Genomic DNA, 19,655 nt, shown 5'->3' on the forward strand with positions numbered 1-19,655 from the left:
GATGCGCGTGCGTGCCCTCTCTGATGAGGCTGTCGGCCAGGGCGGGGTTGCACTGGCGGTGTCCCTTGACATCGCCAACGCGTTCAACACCTTGCCCTGGTCGGTGATCGCAGGGGCGCTGGAGTATCACGGCGTCCCTGCGTATCTCCGTCGGCTGATCGGGTCCTACCTCGAGGACAGGTCGGTCGTGTGCACCGGGCACGGTGGGGCGGTGCTCCGCTTCCCAGTCCAGCGCGGTGTTCCACAGGGGTCGGTCCTTGGCCCTCTCTTGTGGAACATCGGCTACGACTGGGTCCTGCGTAGCGCCCTAAGTGCTCCTCTTCCGGGTCTGAGCGTAGTTTGTTACGCGGACGACACTTTGGTCGTGGCCCGGGGGAGGGACTTGCGAGAGTCTGCCCGTCTTTCCTGCGCGGGGGTGGCCTTCGTCATCGGCAGGATCCGAAGGCTGGGTCTGGAGGTGGCGCTCGATAAATCCCAGGCCCTGTTGTTTCACGGGGCCCGGAGAGCGCCGCCTCAGGGGGCCCACCTCGTGATCGGAGGCGTTCGCGTCGAGATCGAGGCAACCGGGTTGCGGTACCTCGGTCTCGTACTGGACGGTCGTTGGAGCTTCCGCGCTCACTTTGAAAGATTAGGTCCCCGACTGATGGCGGCTGCCGGGTCGCTGAGTCGGCTGTTGCCGAACGTCGGGGGGCCTGACTTGGTGGTGCGCCGCCTCTACACGGGGGTGGTGCGGTCGATGGCACTGTACGGGGCTCCCGTGTGGTGCCACGCCCTGACCCGCGACAACGTTGCGGCGTTGCGACGTCCGCAGCGCGCGATTGCGGTCAGGGCGGTTCGTGGATACCGCACCGTCTCGTTTGAGGCGGCGTGCGTGCTAGCTGGGACGCCTCCCTGGGACCTGGAAGCGGAGGCGCTCGCTGCGGATTACGCGTGGCGATGCGATCTCCGCTCCAGGGGGGAGCCGCGTCCCGGCGCGGCGGAAGTTCGAGCGCGGAAGCTTCAATCTCGGCGTGCCGTGCTCGAGGCGTGGTCTCGCCGCCTGGCGGACCCCGCCTACGGGCGACGGACCGTCGAGGCGATCCGCCCGGTCCTCTCGGAATGGGTGAATCGCGACCGAGGACGTCTCACCTTCCGAGCGACACAAGTGCTCACGGGACACGGCTGTTTCGGTCGCTACCTGCACCTCGTCGCCCGGAGGGAGCCGACGCCGAAGTGCCACCACTGCAGTGGCTGCAACGAGGACACGGTGGAGCACACGCTCGCGTACTGCACCGCTTTCGCGGAGCAGCGCCGCGTCCTCGTTGCAAAAATAGGACCGGACTTGTCGCTTCCGACCGTCGTGGCTACGATGCTCGGCAGCGACGAGTCCTGGCAGGCGATGCTCGACTTCTGCGAGTCCACCATCTCGCAGAAGGAGGCGGCGGAACGGGAGAGGGAGAGCTCTTCTTCCCTCTCGGCGCCGTGCCGCCGCCGTCGAGCCGGGGTTCGGAGGAGGGCGTTTGTCCAGCTCCAGGCCCTATGAGGAGGCAGTCTCCTCCCGGTGATGGTCACGGGGCGACCTAAGGGGGTTGAGGCTGCGCCGCACGCTACCGTCACTCTAGCGCGCTGGCACTAGGAGGACGGGACGGCGCGTCGGCGGCTGCGGACTGCGATGCGGTCCGCATTTTCGTCGTCGCTGTCGTCGCCGAACATACTGTTGAAGAGCAACCCGGTCGGCGGTGTATCGCGTTCCGACCCGGCAGGCTGGTTCTGGCCCAGCGGGGTATCCCGGAACACCAGCGGCACCGCCCGGGCGGCCTGGTAGGGCCGCCGTACCGCGGAGACCGACGTCGTTGGTCGTCGACTATCGCCTCGACGACCCGTCGGTCGGGCGTCCTCGGGGTGGCGCCGCGTGTCTGGTTGTAGTGTTGACCGCGGGAACCCCCCTACTCTGAACGGGTTCTGACCCCGGACGGAGATCGGACGTCGGGTGTAAGAGTGCAGGGGAGTCGTTTAGTGGGTGGGCCCTAAAATCCTTGGGCCCGCGATCTGCTCTCAACACCTGCAGATCGTTGAGTCTCACATACCCCGCGCGCCCCCTAGGCGCGGGGACCTCGTAGGAGGTTCGGCCCCCGGCCAGGAAAAAAAAAAAAAAAAAAGCTGGTGTGAACGACTAAAGATACGGAGGATAGACATGATCGTACGGCCAAAAAAAAATATGACCGAAATCATAAGTTTTCTGTTTTTTTTTTCGGTCATTTGGCTGCGGAACTCTAAAAAAGGGCTTCATAGCGTGTTGATTAACGACACAATTCTGTTGCAACTTTTTATGTTTTTTTGATAATAAAAAAAAGCGTTTATCACGCGTTCGTGTAGCAGATATGTCTAATGTAATGTTATATTGTTTGCTAAAGATTCTGCATACATAATGACGTCACGTTACTAGTAATAAGTCATATTTTAAAGTATTACTGGTAGCCAGGAGGACTTTCTAGTTTCACCAGGACAGGTGGGCGAGCAAATGCTCAGTCAGGAGATGGGATTATCTAACAGCTGCCTGAGCGCCTCTGAAGGAGACCTGACAACTCAAGAGCAGCTGCTTCCCGAATCAATCTACTATCGGTATCGCGACCCGCTGAGAAGATCCGGCGAGAAGCTTTTTACTGGTGGTAGGACCTCTTGTGAGTCCGCGCGGTTGGGTACCACCACCCTGCTTATTTCTGCCGTAAAGCAGTAATGCGTTTCGGTTTGAAGGGTGGGGCAGCCGTTGTAACTATACTTGAGACCTTAGAACTTATATCTCAAGGTGGGTGGCGCATTTACGTGGTGGATGTCTATGGGCTCCAGTAACCACTTAACACCAGGTGGGCTGAGAGCTCGTCCACCTAATCTAAGCAATAAAAAAAAAACTCAGAAGGCTGATGCATGGGTTGGTTGCATGTCAAACTCTTTGCCGAGTTCGACGAGTACGGTTACCGAAATCCCTAAGTCTGCTCCTAGTAGGCTCCCTGAAAGCGTCTAATGCAAGAGTTATTGGATCTGATGGATCCGTAAGGACGTGAATAAGTTTTACTGTAGCGTGCAAGTGTATCGATATTCTGTTTCAATTTAAATTACTTTTTGGACTTAATCTCGCGTCTTTGATTTTAATTACACTATCTTAGCATCCAAGACATCCAAGACTAGATAAACGGTAAAGGAAAAAAAGTAAATGACCTATTTGAAAGATTGGAAATAATATCGCGCCTTTAGAATTTAAGTGGCAGAACTTAATAATTTTAAGAAAAATTAGTTTTATAGGTACTTCGAACAACTTATAAACATCTATTCTATCACACTATAAAATCAAACAGTCTCTTTTAGGCTAGGAAAGGACAAACGTACCCTTTCCGCATCTTTTAAATCAAGGGTAAGTATACCCCAAAATATTAAACTCGAAAAATTTTTAAATTAGAATTCTTCAATTACAATTTTGGCGTTTATTAAAAAAACAAGACTTTTGGATTGAGCCATTTAATTTCTAAAGGTGTATTATTGTCAAAATAATAACAAAAAAAAGATTAAGCCGTAAAAGTACTTCCAATCATGTCTACGATTTGTAAAAACATTCTTTCTATGAGTACCACGATACTATTATATTGTAGATGTACCATTGACGCTTGAGGAGTGGAATTCACATTAAGAACAGGTAGGCTGTGAACTCGTCTAGAATTGTTTCTTTTTCCAAGTCTATCGAATGATAAACAAAAGTAAGGGCCCCTCCTATGGTTACGTATTCGAGTTGTATGCTAAATCAAACGAAAGAGTAAAGACTCAGTTCTATCACAGCGGGCCAAATATTAAATTTAGAGTGAACCAACCGATTCGCGATCTTTTTTTTTTTATTGCTTATATGGATGGACGAGCTCACAGCCCACCTGGTGTTAAGTGGTTACTGGAGCCCATAGACATCTACAACGTAAATGCGCCACCCACCTCGATATATAAGTTCTAAAGTCTCAGTATAGTTACAACGTTACTTCTGACATACGAAAAGGAATTTGTATTGAATATTCATAGAATTCTTTCAAATTTCGAAAAAAGTTACGTACCAACTGTATCAGAGAATCTCGGCTCATCTAATAGCATTCAATTCGTGTTGGTACCGCCATCTTACCTATTTCTGCCGTGAAACAGTCATGGGTTTGGATTCGAAGATTGAGTCAGACACTCATCATTCTCCTGCCTTTATCCTAGTCACGTGGGGTCGGCGCAACATGTTTTATCCTTCCATACTTCTCTATAATATACTATTTCTTCACTCACTCCCCTCTTACACATATCGTCTTTCACGCAATCCATCCATTTTTTCTTAGGTCTACCTCTTCCTATAAAACCTTCCACACTCATAGTTAAAACTCTCTTACGAACCTCATTTTCTTTTCGTCGTCTCATCACATGTCTATACCATCCCAAACGCGCACTCCTCAACTTCTCTGTCACGGGTGTTACTTTCAAACTTCCTCTAAGATATTCATTCCGTATTCTATCCATTCTCGTTACTCCACACATCCATCGCAACATTCGTATCTCTGCTCCATGCAATCGCCTTTCATCCACCGTTTTAGTGGTCCAACACGCTGACCCATACACAAGGGCGGATCCAGGGGGGGTCATGGGGGTCATGACCCCCCCCTGAGCTGGTTCCAGGTGGACCACATATTGAACATAATGATTTTAGGACCACGGTTATGGAATATAAATAAGCTGCCTCATTCCGGGCGTGATAGTGCTTCTCTGGATGTCTTCAAGAGAAGATGACAATATGTACGTGTGTATGTACAAGTTATTATGTGTTAAGTTTTTCAAGTGTACAATAAAGAATAAATATTTTTAAGTACCTACAGCACTTACGTACATTAATAAAATACCTACTTTTTACTTGTATCTATTGTTATCAAAATTAAATTATAAGTTCTTGACTTGACCATGACTATGTGACCCCCTCCTGGCACCAAAGCTGGATCCGCCCTTGCCCATACAAGGATAAGACAGACACTATACTATTCAAATTAGACTTTGATCCTTAGCCTTAAGGTGGGTGGTAGGGTTGACGTTTCAATGTCTTGCTGCGCTAATCATTGACCACCAGTCCAGCCGTGTCTTTGTCTTCCCATACAGTATATGTATAGAATAAGAAATTGTATGCGCTATACCCGCTATGCTACCATCACCGCTGTCACAAAGCCTCGGCGCGTTTGTTATGTATTCAATGTAAAACATTTCATTCACGGTCAATACGTATCGATCGATGACTGTAAATCGTCATTCCGTGCATCTCATTGAATTTTATTTACTTCAATTAATTTATTATGATTAACTATTACATTAGCTAATTAATAATGCATTGCGAGTGCTCTACTCGGGACTGTTTGGAACTGGTCCCGCATTAGACTACAATATAATCACAACATCTAACCTAGCCTCTAATTAGTCTAATTTAATTAATTTAATTAATCTAATCTAGTCCTCTACAGTTCTGTATTGATCCGGAACTCTTCCCAATCAGTCACAGATATTTAGCAAAGCAAAGCAAAGGTTTTTTTTTTATTGCTTAAAAGGTTGGACGAGCTCAAAGCCCATCTGGTATTAAGTCGTTACTGGAGCCCATAGACATATACAACATAAATGCGCCATCCGCCTTGAGATATAAGTTCTAAGGTCTCAAGTATAGTTACAGCGGCTGCCCCACCCTTCAAACCGAAACGCATTACTGCTTCACGGCAGAAATAGGTAGGGTGGTAGTGTGGCGGACTCACAAGAGGTCCTACCACCAGTAAGGTGTGTTACCCATTAGTTGGGTAGCTTACTTGAGGTATATGTGTATAGCCGCCTCTATTCTTTGCGGCTCTGTGTTGATAGCAAACTATTGAACTCCGAGACTCCTATCCAAGAAATGATCGAAATTCCAAGAAGCCCGCGTGTTTCAATTGAAATCGGACGACGTTCTGATGTACCAGATTGTGGTCGGACCGTTAACTGTGTTCAATGCCTTGATGTTAATTAATTAGTATCTTGCGATGGTTTTGATTGAATTCATACGTACTCAACAAATGTTCACGATTGACTTCCACGTTGAAGGAATAAAATCGTGTAATAAAAATCAAACCCGCAAAATTATAATTTGCGTAATCACTGGTGGTAGGTCCTCTTGGGAGTCCGCACGGGTAGGTACCACCACCCCGCCTATTTTTCCGCCGTGAATCTGTAATGCGTTTCGGTTCGAAGGGTGGGGTAGCCGTCGTAACTATACTGAGACCTTAGAACTTATATCTCGAGGTGGGTGGCGCATTTACGTTGTAGATGTCCATGGGTTCCAGTAACCACTTAACATCAGGTGGGCTGTGAGCTCGTCCATCCATCCAAGCAATAAAAAAATAAAAAAATTCTAACCTTGAATATTTCTTATTGCATGTTTGAAACAAGAATGCGTGCACTCGTGATGTTAGTTAGGTTAATACGCGATCCAAAATAAACTTGTAACATTGTTTGGTGGTGTTTTTTTTATACGATTGTACTCGTAGGCAGAGCTTAAAATAAGCTTTGCATTATTTAAAAAAACGATCAAACAAGCATCTCTCTCATGTCTTTGATGACTACGACATATCACACATTAGACGCTTTCAGCTCTAACACTAGGAGAAGGCTTAGGGACCCCGGTAACCGTACTCCTCGAACTCGACATAGAGGTCGACGTGCAACCTAACCCATGCATCAGCTCGCTGAGTTTCTCGCCGGATCTTGTCAGTGGGTCGCGATTCCGATCCGGTAGTAGATTCATTCGCGAAGCAATTGCTCTTGAGTTGTTAGGTCTCCTTCGGAGGCGCTCGGGCAGTTGTTAGCAAATCCCACACCTCCTGGCTGAGCATTTGCTCGCCAGCTTGTCTTGGTGAAACTAGAAAGGCCTTCGGGCCAATCATAAAAAAAACCAATCACGCATACGGTACGTCACTTATGCAAATAATATAATTTTTCAGGAGAAACGTTGGAAAATTCATCTTATTAAAGAATTATTATATAGTTCTGCTAGGCAATTAAATGATAATATTTAAACTACAACTTTAAACTTCATCAGTAAAAGTAAACATCTCTCTCGTCTCACTAATCTATACATATAAATAAAATTGGAGTGTCTGTTTGTATATTGAAATAACCGCTTTTTACTACATGCATACGAATATATATACGGTACATACACCAAAATAACATTTTGAATGCCACATGAAGTTGCCCACTAAATCGCTCATTACAATACGACTGAAGTAACTTGGCGAGTCTGAATATAGCCGCAGGTGAACTTTCCGAACCGTACCGAGAAATACCGAATTTATACGATGTCAAGAAAAGGGATGTCCAATATGCGTGTTTGAGGATGTTGTTTAATTGATTTTTTTTCAAATTGATTAAAATTTAAATAATAAAAAAAGAAACAAATTTAATAAAAATAAAGTATAACTTCTTACGCGCGTACATAAGTACACGCACCCTTTATTTTACAATTTTTGATGCTTAGCTGATGATATAAGGAGTTACTTAGGCTAATTTTTTTAGACTAGCTTCGCCCCGCGGCGTCACTCGCGGTACGACAATAACCGCGGGTAACGTCGCGAGACTCAGCTATTAATTAATAATAAAATTTAATGTTTCCGAAGCGAAGCGAGGGCGGGTCGCTAATAACATATAAAAAAATGTATTTTCTCATACTAAGTTCAATGTTAACAAAAATTTACTTAAGTAACTTTATAGCAACGTATGTACGATATATATTTAGAGAGATATTTATTTGTGGTGTTCCGGTCACCGTCCGCAAGCGACGGGCTTGACGAGCGAACTAACCCACAGACACAGCCCACTGAGTTTCTCGCCGGATCTTCTCAGTGGGTCGCGTTTCCGATCCGGTGGTAGATTCTGCGAAGCACTGCTCTTGCTAGGGTCAGTGTTAGCAACTCTCCGGTTGAGCCCCGCGAGCTCACCTACAAACGTTAGGGTGAAGCTGAAATAGCCTCTCAAGGCTATCAGCATAGGTAGGAAAAAATAATAATATTTGTGGTGCCGCTAAATAATAATCTCCGTAACATATTCATTATCCCATTTAGTATCAGTTAAAAGGAAGTCAAAAATTCCATGAATTTGTTCTCGATTTGGTCATTCCTATAAACGAATCCAAGGTTGAATTCTATTAGTTAAAAACATGCTTAAATGAATGTAATTAACGGTGTTACATTCGTGTGTGTGAAGGACATTGGGTACACTGTTGTAGTCGTCGTGGCCTAAAGGATAAGACGTCCGGTACATGCGTATCTAGCAATGCACCGGTGTTCGAATCCCACAGGCAGGTAGGTACCAATTTTTGTAATGAAATACTTATTTAACAAATGTTCACGATTGACTTCCACGGTGAAGGAATAACATCGTTTAATAAAAATCAAACCCGCAAAATTATAATTTGCGTAATTACTGGTTGTTAGGACGTCTTGTAAGTCCGCACGGGTAGGTACCACCCTACCTATTTCTGCTGTGAAGCAGTAATGCGTTTCGGTTTGAAGGGTGGGAGAGCCGTTGTACTGTTAAAACTGAGATCTTAGAACTCATATCTCAAGGTAGGTAGTGGCATTTACGTTTGAGATGTCTATAAGCTCCGGTAACCACTTAACATCAGGTGGCTCGTCTACCCATCTAAGCAATAAAAAACTGTGGCCACCTACCAAATCTCAAAGACGCTGCCTCTACGACTGCTATTTACCAATCTTATATCTATTAGGAATCTCATAAAAAATGCTTGTAAAGAAATACGCTTAAGAATATCACAACCTCAACACTTTTTACGGCTTAATACAGTTTCCATTGATAGTTAATTCTGCGCAGATTGTTCAAACTGGTACTGAATGGCTGTGTAGTTCTCGTAAACATTTTTGGAACTTGCGCCCACCATGCTTAATGAACACGCTTAACACCAGGTGGGTCGTGAGCTCGCTTATCTTCCTAATATATATAAATTACGTGTCACGTTGTTTGTCCGCGATGGACACCTAAACTACTGAACCGATTTTATCTTCTTTTTTTTTAAATATGTGTTTTGTTCCAACTTAGGTCATAGGATGGTTTTTATTTCGATTAATGGTCGCAATATTTATTAATTAACATTAAAATGATTTCTTATATTGATTACAGTTATTAATTGTAAGTTTCATAAGTCTAAAACAGATGGCGCCTTAAATCAGTTTTTAACAGACAATTGTAATACTTTCTGACATTAATATCTCATAGATGGCGCTGTTTTAAAAATACCAACGTTTCACGTAAGCTGCAATTAAATGGCATAAACGCCACGTGTTGCTGAGGCTAAAGTATAAGTGAAATTTATTTCGTAGTAAACGCAATACAGCGAAATCCAATTGTTCTTTCTGTAAAGTCGGTTTACTGACGATAGTTGAACGTGACGTCATAAGGAAATACTGATGGAATGGTTTCATTTTTCAAAAGAAAATTTTAATTTTATTTATTTGATAGATATTGTCGCTCGTTGCGCGCTCTCGCTTGCACTTCAAGCCTTAAATGGAACGCCTCAGAGCGAGGTAACGCCGCATGAGTCATGTTTTTTCGTGCGTGCAGCCGGCTCCATCGAATTATAAGACGTTGTCACGTCAAAAACCTTAGCCACAGCAACGTGTGCCCGGGTCTGCTAGTACAAGTATATAAAAATAAAAGGTAGTCGGTATCATATTGGACTTACAACACGTTAGACCTTCACAGTTCTGGGTGAACTTGTCAAACAAACTGTATTAAGCCGTAAAATTGTTATTTGTCTTTGACTCCTCAATACTTAAAGCTATCTTTCTTATCTAATTTCACTTATACTAATCACATTTATATAGAATATTTGGATCCTTGTTTCTAAGTAACTAATCTTATAACGACAGCTTGGCAGTTTTTGTTAGATATTTATTATTATTATTTATATATATTTTTTAAATATCTTTTGTGCCGATTGAAATCGTGCATAAACGCCTTGACTGGGCCGCATATTGCAAGCAGTCCGCCAGAAAAAGACAATATTTGAGCAAGGACGCGAACGGCGACAACGTGCGTCCTACGACCGGACGATTGCTCCGACTATGAAGTTTAATGTTTCGTACAATGTGCGAGATCTGTAGTACTTTATAGTAACAAATGTATTCATCTGTGCTCTTTGTTGGATTGTGATTGTTTTGATTGATTACCTAGGCCCTAAACACATTACAAAATTATGTGGACTGGAGAAGTTCTCCTGGTTTGTAGATGTACGTCTCACTAAACAGTAATTCAACTTTTACACGACACAATACTCGGCAAAAGGAATCGTCGTCAAAAATCCACGAAAAATATCTTACGCAAAAAATAATTACATACTTTTTTCTGTGTCTCATTGGAAGGCGAATATCATTATCAACAACGGCACGGCGATAACGCACACCATGTACACTGAGGTCCTGGGTTCGCATTCCGATATGATGACGAATTGTTCGTTCCACAAGGAGTCGTTGTTACGGAGAGGCACTTCAAGGACCACCTGTAAACAAAAACAGTGTGGTGTGTTTAGTGAGAGTTTTTTAACGTTCTCGATAGCGTAAAAGTTAACGCAATTTTGTATGCAGTTGGAACAGCGCCCCTAGCGGCAAACGTACGCAAACGATCCCACTCCATACAAATATTAGCTAACTTTTACGCTATCGAGAACGTTAAGAAAACTCACACTAAACACACAATCCGCCAAAATATAAACTTCCTCTCGGAGATCTTTCTAGTCTGGACTTGTAAAGTCCGAACACCAAGAGATGTGATTAACAATACAATAAATATAAATGCATTTCAAAACTTTATTTATTTTTCCTTAGATGGTTGGACGAGCTCACAGCGCACCTGGTGTTAAGTGGTTACTGGAGCCCATAGACATCTACGACGCAAATGCGCCACCCACCTTGAGATATAAGTTCTAAGGTCTCAGTATAGTTACAGCGGCTGCCTCATCTTTCAAACCGAAAGGCATTACTGCTTCACGGCAGAAATAGGCCATGGCGGTGGTAACTACCCGCGCGGACTCACAAGAGGTCCTACCACCAGTAATGACGCGAATTATAATTTTGCGGGTTTGATTTTTATTACACGATGTTATTCCTTCACCGTGGAAGTCAATCGTGAACATTTGTTGAGTACGTATTTCATTAGAAAAATTGGTACCCGCCTGCGATTCAAACACCGGTGCATCGCACATCACGAAAGCACCGCACCTCTTATCCTTTAGGCCACGACGACTTCAAATTATTTACATTCAATATTATCTTTATTCAAGCTTACGAAAGCCATATCTTGAAGCTCTGGTGAAAGTGAAAGCCTCATAAGTGGCCGCCATTGTAGCTGATTGTCTAGTATTATTGATATTGTTGCGGTGAAAGTGTTTAGAGAAATTGTTGTCTTTTGTGTTCACTGCTCTTGTTAAATGCCGCCCATCATCTTGACCCACGAGTTCGAAGTCTTTAAAATAGCTCGGGCACCCTTCAGGTCGGTTTGCACGTTGCTTCGTTGGAGAAACAGGCCGGATGGTGGTAGGTACCCGCGTGGCGAACTAGCCATATGAACTGGTGGTAGGACCTTTTGTGAGTCCGCGCGGGTAGGTACAACCACCCTGCCTATTTCTGCCGTGAAGCAGTAATGCGTTTCGGTTTGAAGGGCGGGGCGGCCGTTGTAACTATACTGAGATCTTAGAACTTATATCTTAAGGGGGGTGGCGCATTTACGTTGTGGATGTCTATGGGCTCCAGTAACCACTTAACACCAGGTGGGCTTTGAGCTCGTTCACCCGTTTTAAAAACATTACAGACGTCCCTACTCCGTCATATATCTATATATTAATACGTGAAGCAGAAACTTTGTATCCCTTTTTACGAAAATTGCGAAACTTATAGAGAATATAGAGAAGAAGAGCACAATGCTAATTTTTTTTTTAAATAATGCATAAAAGATACATTAAATCAATAAAGAAAACATTACACACACTACCGTGTATTTGACACACACACGCATGCATACTATTTATTTATTTTCAAACTTTTGTTCTTGACGTCTGTGGTTAAATTGAGAATAGATTAAATATTGTTTGTCTTTATTAATATTTTTCTATAGTGTAGTCTTTGCGTTGAAAATACAATCATTATAGTGTACAAACTTACAATTCCAATTAATTATAGTCGAATTTCGACTACTGCGGGACCTCTAGTATACAAGAATTGCTCGTTTAAAGGTATAAGATAAGATAAGATAAATCGTTTTTTAAAAGGGAATTTTTGTAATTCTCGTTTAACAGTACCTTTTGAGTGGAGAATATGTCCAGCGCCAAATCGCATCTCGCAGTGCTGTTGGTGCACTCGCGCAGCTTGCTTCGCGCCACTTCGTACTTCGTCTTCTGAAGGTCGAACCGAGCCCGGATGTAGTTCCTCTGCACTTCGTTCTCGGAGTTAAACACGAAGAAGTAGTAGCCATTCGCTGGGACTCTGTGACGAAAGGGAATTTATTTTACCGGCATACATATTTAATTAAAGTTTCTGTTAAAATATTTTATTGGTCTTTTGCGGGTGTTATAGTATATTTTTTGTTTGCTTGATTGTCCCATTTTTTAAAGGGATTTTATGACCTGGTAACTAAGACCTTTAAGACATGTCTTATTTTGATTTATATTCTTATAATATGGAGGATTCTTATAATTAATGATAATATGGAGTGAAATGAAATGAAATCGAGATGATTAATTTGAGACATTAATCAACTGGGATGAAATGAAATGAGATGATATGGGATGAAATATAATCTTAGTAAAATGGTGGTCATTTACTGAGATTTTTTCAGTGGACTTTTTGGAGGATCCCGAGAAGTTACGTCCAGCGGCTTTGTTTCATTTTCCCGCATTTGTGCACTTTCACAGATATTAAACAGTTAATAAACCACCGTTATTACACATTGAAATCTGAAGAAACACTAAATAGACAAAATAAAACAAATCACATAACTTCACTCAAATCAAATCAAAAATTTTTTATTCAATAAATGAAAGTACATACTTGTTGAACGTCAAAAGAACTACCGCCAACTCCTCGGGTTCCCGCCAAAAAGTCCTTGATTGTCCCAGAATGCATGATTACACAGATTGCATGGATTATCCGACCAGCTTAACGAGTGGGGGGGCTGTTCCGCACACTATAGATTCGGGACTGTCTCGCAAGGCACCGGCGCCACTGACCTGTACGTGAGCGCATTGGCCTTGGAGGCGGAGAGGGCGTCGTCGGCACCGGCCCCGCGGCGACAGGCACCGTGCGGCGTCAGCGGCAGGTACAGCACCAGACCCGCGCACTCTAGAAGCGCCTCTTCGCTGCTGGAGAACGACGACCAGAACTCCGAATTGCTCATGTCGAATGCTGTCGTCTCGTTGACTTGGTCGTGGTGTTCCGCGTAGCCGTCTGGTGAGAGACCCTGGAGTGACAAGTTCCTTTTAAGTATGTGTATTAGGACCAAATTATACGAGCCAAGAGAGCTTTTTTTATATATTTTTTTATTGCCCTTGTAGGCAGACGAGCATACGGCCCACCTGATTGATGGTGAGTGGTTACCGTCGCCCATGGTCTTCAGCAATGCCAGGGGCAGAGCCAAGCCGCTGCCTACCGCTTAATACTCTCCACAAGCCTCGTTTGAAGAATGACATGTTATAGCGCTCGGGAAACACCTTGGAGGGGAGCTCATTCCGTAGCCGGATGGTGCGTGGCAAAAACCGTGGTTAATGATGTTTATTTATAAGTGCTGGACTTATACAGACTGCCTTTATAGACACCACCGGTTTTTTTTTTTTTTTGCATAAATGGGTGGCCGATATTACAGCCCACCTGGTGTTAAGTGGTTATTGAAGCCCATAGACATCTACAACGTAAATGGCGCCACGCACCTTAAGATATGTGTTCTAAGGTCTCAAGTATAGTTACAACGGCTGTCCCATCCTTCAAACCGAAACGCATTACTGCTTCACGGCAGCAACAGGCAGAGTGGTGGTACCTACCCGTGCGGACTCACAAGGGGTCCTACCACCAGTAAAGTCTTTTATTTATCGATTGAGGCACTACGAAGTCTGCCGGGTCAGCTAGTTTCGAATAAAATTTCATTTACGAGGGGAGTATTGTCTGGGCAGTAGAACACAACACTATGTACCTACTTCTTCTGCCGCGAGATCCCTCGCCTCGTCGTTTTGGTTCAGCAGCTGTTGCAGCTCCTGCTGTCGCAGCATCAGGTCCCTCCTGGCGCGCGCCTCCTCTCTAGTGTCACGTCGCTTCTCTGCAATACAATCAATGGTCTGTGCATTCTTCTGTTCAAGAAGCGGGAAGAATTTTCATCGCAAGTTCGTACGTATTTGAAATTCAGAAGAGGGGTCTTCATCTCCATCTATCGCCGAATAGTCGAACGAATATCGAAGGATCTAGTAGCACCTAGAACGCTCGAGAAGTACAACGCCATCTATTGTCAGATAACGGAAACACAATACTAAAGATGTGTGGAATATTCTCGATAATTCTAGGGACGTGGTATCGGCTATAAAAGCGTTGCAGGGATGGCACGCAGTCAGTCAGTAATCGGAGCTACTCGAAGCGAAACAACGAACGGATCACCTAAAGCGAAGCGGAAGAAGTGAATTGAGAATTTTAAAGTGTTTGTTGAGAGTTTTAAGTGCTCTAAGTGCTGATTACAGTTTTTAGTTGTACTTTGGTGGAATTTTATTTATCCCGAACCCCAGTGCGTAACATTATTTTGATTGGGGGAACTTTTTCCAGTGTTTTTTTTATTGCTTAGTTGGGTGGACAAGCACTACGAGCAACAAATTCTAAGCCCAAGTTGAACAATGCAACGACTGCTTTTAAAACACCCTTGATACCGAGATGCATTATTGCTTCACGGCAGAAATGGGTATGATGATTATTGGATGGATTGGATGGATTATTGCTTCACGACAGAAATGGGTATGATAGTGGTACCTACCCTTGCAGGCTACCAGTACGCGTTAAGACCACTAAAGAAAAAAATTATAATGTTTATTGAATTAAAGAAAGTGGCTCACGCTGCCTTTGCGCCCTAGTTCTCTCCTCGTCGATAGCTTCTACCAGGACCTGACGGAGCCGATCCAGCTCCTCGCTGCTTCCGCGAGCCGCAGCCAGGGTGTTGGAGTGCGAACCCTGAAATTGTCGAGTTAAATTTTGATGAAACTTCTAAAATAACGTCTGTGTGTGCAAAGTCACACACGGTAGTAGTGAAACTTATAAAATATAAGAATAATCGCAAGGGTCAACCACTTCACAGTGCAATGGAGAAGCCTCACCCTGGGGAACCGCCTGCATGATCACGGTATCTCTGCGCTATGTATGATTCAGCAAGAGAAATACGAGAACGTTTATCAACTGTGTAACATCTCGTCATCGTGATTCAGGAATTGTTGAATTTACGTGTAGCGACATCTGTTGATAACAAACTAAATAGAAATAATTGTAAATCATATTTTATAGTATGAGGTAGCGCCCTCTGTGAATTGATATTTTAACTTCACGTTTCATTTTTTCGTTTCATCGAGTTTGAAATCACATCACAACGATTTTAAAGAAGTTTCACTTCAAAAACCTAGCTAGTTGTGATTTATTTGTTGGTGGTTTCACAAACCTGGCCAGTTGTGATTTATTGGTTGGTGGTTACACAACAAACCTTAGCCTCGACCCTGGCCGGACGCCCGTGGATCCCACGTAACATCTACTGATTGGAACACCGACGAAAAACACCCAGGTCTTCCGCGATCACGAACTTTCAAGTATTCGAAACAGCGGAAACAATATAATGACAATAGTTCTAATTACAACACAAAACGTTTAGTTTCGTATCAAAACGTCGTCCGAGTTAGTTGTCGCCCGCTCAGTCATACTGTTAATGACGATGACCGTCATATCTGTGACGTCAGATTTGTATGAGTGTTGTAGCGAGTGCGGGAGGTAGTGCACGTACCTCCCCGGGGCGTGTCCCTCCCACGCTCGCGTGTAGTCTCCGCAGCACCCGGTCCCCGCGCTCTCCCAGGGCTCGCAGTCTCCTCAATACATCTTCGAAAATTTCTTGTGAACTCGCTTCTGAGTTTTGTTCCTGAAAGATACGTTTTTAATTAATGGCAGCTAAAAATAACTAAAATGATAAATGGCCACTGTCATCCGCGGAAACCCTTGCCCAGCGTGAACCCTTTTAACGCTGTTTAAGAAGTACGGAAAGATGGTTGTCATGGGTTTGATTTAAAATGAATTACTGTTGCAGACGGAAGAGCGAAGTCAGCCCCGGGTGCTAATTAGTTACCGAGGGTCGTAGGCATACGGACTCTGCCGGTTATGCGAACAATGAAGTTGAAGACTCCTTTGTTTTCGTAATAATGTCAGTACGGATTAGGGAATATTAGCGGGTTTTTGCTTAATACGCCATTCCTTGGTTTTGGTGAAAAAGGAATTTGGGTTTGCCCTAGAGCCCTGCCTAGGATATTTACATTTCGTTAAACATAAACAAGAAGAGTGGTCGCGGCGGATGCCTCCCCCTCCTCACACCTAATCAAACCTAACCCTCCCCTCTCCCCTGCGTCCCAACAGGCTGCAGACTTCGGTCACCTAACTTTGTCAGAACTCTCTTGTGGATTGCGAAAATGGATCATCAATCTTTATTAAATTTCCTTTTATTACCTAACGAAGCAATACCCCCAGAATATTGTATTATCACTTAGATTGGCTGTTTGTGAATGGAAGCTTATTCAATGAAATAGAATTTTTGAAAATTAAGTACCGTATTCTCGTATTTCGTCGTGGTGGTTTCATATTTTTTCGTATAAGGTATATCTAAGTGGTTGTTGTGTCCATTCGGTCTATTGTATCTTCTGTCCTTCAGACGACTCTTACGTTCGTTATTTTCTTGTCTTCTCGAATCTTCTGGTGCCACGTGACTGGTAACAGGTTCAATGCTTTCTTTAGATTCTAATATTTCTTTTCCATTCTGCACAGTAGACGGGGTTGGAGTTACGGTAGCATCTTTTTCCTTGAAATGTTTGATAGTGTTATTTGTCGACTTAAGTTCTGGTTCAGTTGAATTAGTTTTAAATTTATTCTCATTTTCAACATTAACGCCATTAGCTTTTGGATATATTTCAGTCGTTTCAAGAACTATATTATCCTCGATGGTTGTTAGATTATGTTTATTGATTTCTTCCACATTAGGGTCCTGTGTAGTATTCTTGGTATCTGATGATTCCTTTTTATTAATGTGTTCACTATTAGTGCCGTCGAGTTCTGAAAAAATGTTCGATGTTAAAATTTTGATTTGGCTCACAGCGGTCTCTAACCCTATTGAACTTTGAATGATTCTTTGGAATGCAAGCTGTCATTTCTTTTGATGCAACGCCATGAACGAACCTTCAAATGATAACCATCTCCGCTCGTCTCTATCAACGTTCGCATCTCTATGTCGATGTAGAGCCGGTAGAGACATCAAATGAGAAGGAATGTGGTAATATTTTAACTGCTCATCTTTTACTGCCTGACGGAGAGCGTGCAGCCTCTCTAAAATCTCACGCAGTTCCTGGAAGATACAGACAGATTTATAAGTTTTCAGTTTGATTCGCCTATTGATAATTGAAGACCGGATCATTGGAGGTCACGTACTCGAAGGGTCAAAACAAAAAGGCTTTATTTTCCACACTCACTTTTGGATCTTGATCGGTGACGTCAGCGTTGTGGACATTCTCCGATAGCGCGCTCACGTTAGCTGTCTTGTTAGCGTCGTAGAAGCTGACTCCAGCTCTGTGGCGCCTCATTGTGTCTGCAACAGACCGGACACTGTCGTCAGCATCATGTGCGGCCTACACTGATCAACCGCAGGTAGGTCCTAACCTATTGATGGGTGGCTTAACGCACATCTGCTTTTAAACAGGCAGCTATAGCATACACTTGTGTGCCGCCGACCGTCTTCATCCTGCTAGCTAATAAGCTGATATGTGAATCAATCCATTTCGTGAATCAATGTGGGCTGTACATTATAATTTGCGTAATTACTGGTGGTAGGGCCTCTTGTGAGTCCGCGTGGGTAGGTACAAGCACCCTACCTATTTCTGCCGTGAAGCAGTAATGCGTTTCGGTATGAAGGGTGGGGCAGCCGTTGTAACTATACTGAGACCTTATAACTTATATCTCAAAGTGGGTGGCGCATTTACGTTGTAGATGTCTATGGACTCCAGTAATCACTTAACACCAGGTGGGCTGTGAAGTCTTCCACCAGACTAAGCTATAAACAAAAAAGGTACGATGGTGCTGCTAACACTGATAAACTATCGAATTATTAAAAAGTATTGTAATTGTTTAACAAAGCACCTTCTTGAAAGTTAAAGTGAAGGAGGATTGGTTCAGTGATGAGTTTCTTCACCCGTTTACAACCTTACCAGGATCGTTAGCCTTCCCGTCGATTTTCTTCAGCTCTTGTATCTTCTCCAGCAACGTGCTATTCGTCATCAGCCCCAATTTGTACGCCTCTATCAGCTCGTCCAGTTCTTCTGAAGAGTCGTCTCCAATATAGGCGCACTCCTGGAGATGCTTGTAGCCCTTAATCATTATGAGGGAGGCTCCTGGCCAACTGCGAAGAGAACAGATTGTGAAATTCATTAAATGAATGTTCGACTGGTGTGTATATCATATTGTTTCGCGCTGGAGCTCGGGATAAATAAAATTTTACCAAAGTACAACTTAAAACTGTATCCAACACTTAGAACACTTAAGCACTTTAAAACACTCAACAAACATTTTAAAACTCTCAATTCGCTTTTTCCGCTTCGCTTCAGGTGGTAATTAACAACATAGAGACGGTGACTACGTTTTTTTTTATTGCTTAGGTGGGTGGGCGAGCTCACAGCCCACCTGGTGTTAAGTAATTACCGGAGCCCATAGACATCTACAACGTAAATGCGCCACCCACCTTGAGATACAATTTCTAAGTTCTCAGTATAGTTACAACGACTGCTCTTCAAACCGAAACGCATTACTGCTTCGCGGCTGAAATAGGCAGGGTGGTGGTACCTACCCGCGCGGACTCACAAGACGTCCTACCACCACGTTTTACCATGGCTACCGTTTAATTGGTTTAACCACTTAAAACTTATCCAAACTCCATCTCAATACCTATTTTTCAAGAATAGCTGGTTTTCAAAAGAAGTGGCCAAGAGGATGATAGTATTGACTGAGGAAACTTCCCTTATCATAAAATCATTTACCTAACACAAGCTGAAACAGTAACGCTTGAGCCCTTGAGCAGATAGAAGCCCCAATACTCTTTCATGTCGTCTTCTAGCTCCAGCTCTCTGGTCATGGAGACCGGGACAAGCTCTTCGGCCATCTCCGGAGGACCTGGCACCACGAAAGCGTTGAATGTAGCATTCGATCTTACGACTTGTCTCTGAAAGAATAAGATGCCCGATTTTAGGAAAAATCTTCCAACTACAAAGATTTTTAATATAAAGGTAGGCATTTCTATGATGCTGGGGTTAAGTACCCGTGATCGATTATTGAATCACT

At 43.8% G+C, this 19,655-nt stretch overlaps 1 protein-coding gene across 3 annotated transcripts in view; it reads right to left on the reverse strand.

The window, feature by feature from the left end:
* Window positions 1-4,271: 4,271 nt before the first annotated feature.
* Window positions 4,272-19,655, reverse strand: part of LOC101740032 (uncharacterized) — a 35,972-nt gene continuing 20,588 nt past the window's right edge. For 2 of the 3 annotated variants that reach the window (XM_012696646.4, XM_038021129.2), the window contains 11 exons: window positions 19,355-19,536; window positions 18,530-18,720; window positions 17,798-17,913; window positions 17,508-17,673; window positions 16,885-17,384; window positions 16,075-16,206; window positions 15,146-15,260; window positions 14,249-14,367; window positions 13,289-13,518; window positions 12,362-12,545; window positions 4,272-10,567 (listed from right to left, as the gene is read on the reverse strand). In XM_012696646.4, coding sequence (XP_012552100.2) covers window positions 10,421-10,567; window positions 12,362-12,545; window positions 13,289-13,518; window positions 14,249-14,367; window positions 15,146-15,260; window positions 16,075-16,206; window positions 16,885-17,384; window positions 17,508-17,673; window positions 17,798-17,913; window positions 18,530-18,720; window positions 19,355-19,536 — 2,082 coding nt within the window. In that variant the 3' untranslated portion in view covers window positions 4,272-10,420. Of the gene's footprint in view, window positions 10,568-12,361; window positions 12,546-13,288; window positions 13,519-14,244; window positions 14,368-15,145; window positions 15,261-16,074; window positions 16,207-16,884; window positions 17,385-17,507; window positions 17,674-17,797; window positions 17,914-18,529; window positions 18,721-19,354; window positions 19,537-19,655 lie in introns of those variants that run through there. The other variant, XM_038021131.2, reaches the window with a different exon arrangement.

The sequence above is a fragment of the Bombyx mori genome, chromosome 28 (assembly GCF_030269925.1).
Source record: "Bombyx mori chromosome 28, ASM3026992v2".
NCBI classification, from domain to species: Eukaryota; Metazoa; Arthropoda; class Insecta; order Lepidoptera; family Bombycidae; genus Bombyx; species Bombyx mori.